Here is a 6,213-nt window from a genome sequence, read left to right on the forward strand (position 1 = left end):
ACAAAAGGCAATATTCGGTATTTTGAAGATTTAAAAATATTGTGCCCTAACTCACTGGGTGTGGTGTTTTATTTCTTTGAAATAAGATTGTTTTATTATCTTGATTCATTCACGAGATAAAAAGTTTTCTTTTAAAATCTTTTCAAATTTTCGACACCAAGACATTAAATAATCAAATTCGGTACCGATTTTGGGCGTTACGAGAGTGCTAACCCTTACTCGTGCGTAACTGACTCCCGAACTTGTTTTCTCAAATTTCGTAGACCAAAATTATTTTTAAAGTGAGCCAATCACACCTCAATCAAAGATCGGTGGCGACTCCAATTTTTGTTTTTTTTTAAGTCGATAACTAAATTTTTTTTTTCAAAAAAATGGTTTCGACAATTATTTTATTTGTAGCTAACATCTTCTCAAGAAGGTCATAAATAATTATTAGATTATTACATTTATAATGCACAACAAATATTTTTATAAGTTCGTAGTACAAAAAAACTGAGGATTCAGTTAAATTGATGAAGTTAATACTTTAAAGTGGTAAATATAGGCAAGTAAAAAGAGAGTTTTATGTCATTTCTTAATTAAATTTGAATTCGGATTAACGAATGACACTAATTTAATATAAATATTAAATTTTTTAGAACTTTTTCAGAGCTAGCATTTTTCGTAATGAAACTTGTTATACATAAATATCTCGGCCACAATATGGGTCCCACCAAACAACCCTTTATATGCATCTCTTCTGATTAGCGCTAAGGGGGATATTTTTGGGATTCTTCCTCTCATATAGTTCTTAACTTCTTTCAGAGCTCTCAATCGGTGATGGCTCTCTGTCTTACTCCAAACCTCCTCCATTTTCTCCTTGCAAACACTTGTTTGTACCGATTGGTACGGGTATAAGTTAATATTGACTGAAACATAACATAGACTACAAAAACGGTACCTACCTACCTACTATCATGGTTAAAACCCTTCTAAAAGTACATTTTTAATTCTATCATGTGTTCTCACTTCGACGAAAATGATTTAATGTTAAAGCTTAAACCGTGTGTTCATGCTTTTTAAAAAACCAATGTTGAGCTTAATGGTAATGATCAGTTACTGATAACAATATTGTTACAATTATTTTATTTGTAACTACCAATTTCCCCCAAAAAGACTTACTATTCATTGAAAAAAAAATACATGCTTACTAAATTATAACAGTCAGCGCAATGCATTCAACCTGTCATAACTGACATTGAGTTTCCTGCACTCTATATAAAAAGGTGCAGAACACAGTGTGGTCATGGGAGCTTTGATATATAGAATCAATGTCACACAATGATTATTGGGAATTCAATAAGCAATAATCAATACAAAAAGCAATCGTTCGAGGATAATATATGCTCCCCGATTCAAATAGGATTACTGAAGCTACAAAACTGGATGATTGGATCCTCTGTGCTCATTTAAATAGAGTTTGGTGTTGTATTGATACTGATCATGTCTAATGTGGTTTTGGAACATACCCGTCAACAGCAAAGTTTCGAGTGGCAGCAGGGATTGCTAAACGAATTCCATCAAGTTCAGGACTTGCAACTATTTGACATCCCAGACGAGACCTGAGATCATTCAAGAACATGGCAAATAGCAATCTATTTAGATTAAATTTCACACACAAACGCAAAAAAAAAAAAAAAACCCTCCGGTAGATTATGAAGAAGGAACTCACGTTTCGGTAAGCCCAAAGGCCAGGTCCAACATGTCGTTCTCCTCATCAGTTGGATCTTCCAATTTATTATAGTACTCCATGTCCTAACAAATGAGTCAATAGTTAAGAGGATAATCAGGTTGAAATAACATTAGTATGTATTAACATAAACTAATTAACAGCACGTTTGGTAAATATAATGCCAATAGCATACCATCACTATGACATGGCATGTTGAACAAGCAAGTGAACCCTCACATGCTCCTGAAACGACAGTATAAACAGACATCAATTATTAGCAATGAAAGGGTTCGGTAAACGAATTACCCCAAGAAGATAAGAGTTAGGTCCAAGGAAAGCTAGAAAATTATGGGTTCAATTATGGATCATGATCCTCGCCTTCAAGTTCTATATCATTTTCATGAGCTGCTGCCAGCATAGACATTCCAATAGGCACTCGAATGGGGATTTCTTCTCCATCCTTTGAAACAAATGTGACAGATATCCTGCCAAAAAAGACAAACTACCGTGAAGAAAAACGACCAAAATTTATCATAAAAAAAAATCAATTTTAGATTAAATGCATACGGATCCATTAAGTTTATAAAGAGTAAATGTAGGGGGGGAAGGCACTCAAAGTCCGCTTTCAAAGTTGGTGAATGTCATAAGTTGCAATCTAAATCTCCCACCAACAAAAGAAGTGTAAGAGCCATATCATGCAGAGATGGACAGTAGACCAGAAAAGCACACCAACAAAATCCACAATTAATTAAAGGTGCATGCATACGTAGATGCAAGTCCTATTAACGAGTTCCGGAGCTTAGGATGTTATCCAACCTAAAATCTTTGCTAAGGCATTAATTGACCACCAAAGTTCAAGTTTGCTTTGAAGCACGCCAAATATGTCAAATAATAATTCATCCTGACAAAGAAATGCTTTTCCTAAGTAGTATCAATATAGAATTAGCTTAAAATGACAAGTTGTAAATCAAAATTACGTTTGTGTATTTCTTCTTTAATGTTTGTGTCCATTCTAAAAAACGAAAAGGAATCAGGGAGTTTACATAAACTAAATAGATAATTCACCAATCTAAGAAGATTATCACTAAATAAAAGATCCATCACTTCATCCCACGGTCATAGACTGTTCTTACATTTATATTTAAAAAGAACTTACGTTTCTTTCTCTTCATCCCCTCCTGCAGAAGCACCATCAGAAGCTGAGGTAGAAAGACCATGATGCTTTTGAAATATGGAACCTTGAAAGGCTCTAGTTTCTGGCAGTAATTCAAGCTGTCCAAAAAGAATTGAATAAACAAGAAAAAGATTATGGGAAAATTTCCCTAATAATTTGTTGAACACGAAATCTTTTATTTTTTTTCAAGATAAATAGTTATAATTGAAATCCTTTCTTATCCAAATCTGAAAGCATAATATCAATCATATGTATGTCGTTCTTCAATGTTTATACCAATACCAACCATAGATTTGTCATACTTCAATGTTTCAGAAATTATTTTCTAAATATCCTGGCAACTATTTTTACCTCCAACTTATTAGTATTCAGATTTCATCAAATGTTTGTCTGACTTCAATCATATTTTCTAATCTAACAGTCATCCAAGATTAAGCATTATTAGTCTATTTTGCTATCCCTTTGACAAATCCAATAATTGCCACTATAACTAACATTAATCAAATCATTCCATCTCCTTAGAAAATAAAATCAATGCCATACTATTTCCATTCTGTAGACACAACAAGAGACCGTTCTTTCACAAGAAAACTGATCTTCACTAAGCCATCATAAGCTCATAAAAAACCACAATAATTTCATTATGTTAACAACTAATATATTCAAGACCGTCTAAAGCAAAATCAGCTTAACTAGAAAGAACGGAAATTATTGATCGTGTCATTTGCTCATTGACTAGCATAGTTAACACATTTCTTCTCCTGATATCATAACTAGCTACCCATAAAAGAAGCTAATCTCATTAGAGTTCACAACTACAACTTCCACTTTAATCCTGATAAACTGCTATGTTTTCCATCATTTACACTCCACAGTCCAAGATTCCTACAGGGCCAAGCATGTCATAAGCGGCAGGATAACTTGGCCAATTGTCAACAACAACCCATATATTCTCTTATTGAAACATAAGAAAATGACCATCACTAACCGAAGACCACTGGTACTGACTGCACGGCCTTTGTGTATATCTTGCTCTAGACATATATGTATATCCACCTGTCAAAAAGAACGCAATCTGTGTATATCTTGCTCAAAAGACAGTTTCATACAAACCATGCATTTGTAGGAGCCTAAAAACTATACCACAATCATCAAAAGAAGTTGTCAGCTTAGTAATTAAAAGGGTATCACATTATTATTTAGAAATATCTCTAAATATTAATATTGCCAACAGAAAAAAAAATAGAACTAAAAATCAAAGCATAAGAAATGAAGCCAAATTGAAAATAAAAGCATACCTCTTGATAGCTCCTTGGCAACCCGAAATCCAACTCTAGAAAGCCTAGAAATTAACATAACTTCAAATAGAAAAGCAGGCCCTGTTTAATGAGGAGGAGGGCAGGCTTTAGAGCTAAAAAAATTCAGACTTTAACAAACACATCAAATTCCAAATGGACTTGCATGTAGAGCGAAATAATCAACAAAGTTCAACTGGGTATTCATCTAAGCTGTTGCATATTGATACAGAAAAGCAATTAAATCTCCAGAAAATAAGACATAACGAAAAAAGTGGCCGCCGGCGAGGAACTTCAGGAAATAAAATATAAATATATACACCTTTTGCAACGAGATAAGAGGGAATTGGAACTTGGCCTGGGACAATGATCCCTAATGCGCTTTAGGACAAAAACTCTGACTAGGTTTGAAGGTAAATAGTGGCCGCCGGCGAGGGCAGTTGGTTGAGGTTAGATGAACAATTTTTTTTTTGAAAAATATGCGCCGTAGAGACTAAAAGGGAGAAGAAGAGAGAGTTCGAGACCAAACTCAATGAACGACGCCGTTTGAAGGAACTTTCACGTTAGAAAAAAGAAAATTATACAATGCAATGGAGATGCGGGTGATCGAACCCGTGCCCTCGCATGCAAAGCAAGAACGATTGTAATGAGATACCTTGGATCAATATAAATAGTCAAAGTCAATCAAATAATCAATTGAAGCCCCTCCCCCCCCCCCTCCCTTAAATACTACCGACATCCTCAAAAGAGAAACCTTCTTTAACTACATAATTAACAATTCTAAAGTAAAAGATGAGTACATTGGACTTTTTTTAAAAAATTTAGTAATATGATTCAAATATGAAACTTTGTAAGAAAACTATCACTGTAAGATAAAAAAAAGGCAAATATATTGCATTCTTTATAAAGAAGAAAACAACACATAGTTAATATCTTCTAATCCAACACAATAACCACTCGTAACTACTTGTAATAGAGATTTTAAACGATGTCCCCAAGCATGTTAAAACTAGCAACTACTAAACCCTAAACCTCAAGCCATAACCATTAACTCTAACCCCTAACACTAGACCCTAAGCCATAACCATAAGCCTTAAACATAAAACCCTAACCATAAAACCTAAAACACTAAACCCTAAACTTGAAACCTAAAACTCAAAACCATAAAAATTGAAATCCCAATACCACAAAACATAAACCATGAAACCTTAAAGTCTTAAACTATAAGGCCTAAACCTTGAACCCTAAGCTTAAAACTTAAAACCCTAAACCTTAGACCTTAAAGCCCTAAGCCATTAACTTTAGCCTTAACCTTTAAGCCTTTAACCCTCACCTTGACCCTTAACCCTAACCTTAAACCCTAAACTCGATTCCCAACCCAAAACCCTTAACCTTTAACTTAAACTTTAAACCCTTAACCCTAACCTTAAACCTTAACCTTTAACCCTTGAACCCTAAATTTTAAACCCTAACAATAGACCCTTAAACACTAAACACTAAACCCTTAACCATAATAATGAAGTCTTAACCCTGACATTAAGCCTATAGATCATAAACCTTAAATCTACCCTAGGCCCTACATCCTAGATCATAAAACCTAGACCCAAACCTTAAACCCTAAACCCTAAACATTCATATTTATAATAGCCTATTTTTAGTGAAATCAGAATAATGGTTTTGGGACCACAAATTCGATGAGTAAACTATTATTTTATTATTAATTTAATGTCTATAGGGATATTAATGAGGTCATATTAAAATTTCGTTAAGAAATTTTAATGCTTGTTTGATTAATAAAGTGAAAATGACTAAATCGTAAAAAGTAAAAGTAGAGTTCCATTAGTTAAAAGGGTCAAATGGCTATGGAACTTTAAAAGTAAGTTGACTTAGATGGTAATTAGACCATTATTATAGTTAGTTGACATTCATGGTGTAACACCCCTAACCCGTATTCGTCATTAGAATAGGGTTACGGAGCATTACTAGAGATTACATTTCAAAACAATCAAAAATTTAAAACATATATTTCACAA

General features: G+C 33.7%; 1 protein-coding gene across 1 annotated transcript; it reads right to left on the bottom strand.

Annotated features, from left to right (window-relative positions):
* Positions 1 to 1,190: 1,190 nt before the first annotated feature.
* Positions 1,191 to 4,785, bottom strand: LOC105770150 (adrenodoxin-like protein 2, mitochondrial). Its single transcript, XM_012591230.2, has 8 exons — positions 4,503 to 4,785; positions 4,184 to 4,264; positions 3,874 to 3,941; positions 2,868 to 2,983; positions 2,090 to 2,196; positions 1,905 to 1,954; positions 1,712 to 1,794; positions 1,191 to 1,601 (listed from the first exon to the last, which is right to left on the bottom strand). Exons 2-8 carry the CDS (start codon positions 4,239 to 4,241, stop codon positions 1,487 to 1,489), a joined length of 597 nt encoding a protein of 198 aa, XP_012446684.1. The 5' UTR covers positions 4,242 to 4,264; positions 4,503 to 4,785; the 3' UTR covers positions 1,191 to 1,486.
* Positions 4,786 to 6,213: the final 1,428 nt, after the last annotated feature.

Source organism: Gossypium raimondii, chromosome 7, assembly GCF_025698545.1.
Source record: "Gossypium raimondii isolate GPD5lz chromosome 7, ASM2569854v1, whole genome shotgun sequence".
Classification (NCBI taxonomy): domain Eukaryota; kingdom Viridiplantae; phylum Streptophyta; class Magnoliopsida; order Malvales; family Malvaceae; genus Gossypium; species Gossypium raimondii.

Excerpts from the sequence above, each read along its gene's own strand:
- LOC105770150 (XM_012591230.2), bottom strand. The coding sequence starts at position 4,241 with ATGTTAATTTCTAGGCTTTCTAGAGTTGGATTTCGGGTTGCCAAGGAG. Across the intron at positions 2,197-2,867 it reads GGGGATGAAGAGAAAGAAAC|GATATCTGTCACATTTGTTT; the intron begins GTAAGTTCTTTT and ends CTTTTTTGGCAG. Across the intron at positions 1,795-1,904 it reads CATGCCATGTCATAGTGATG|GACATGGAGTACTATAATAA; the intron begins GTATGCTATTGG and ends CTCATTTGTTAG.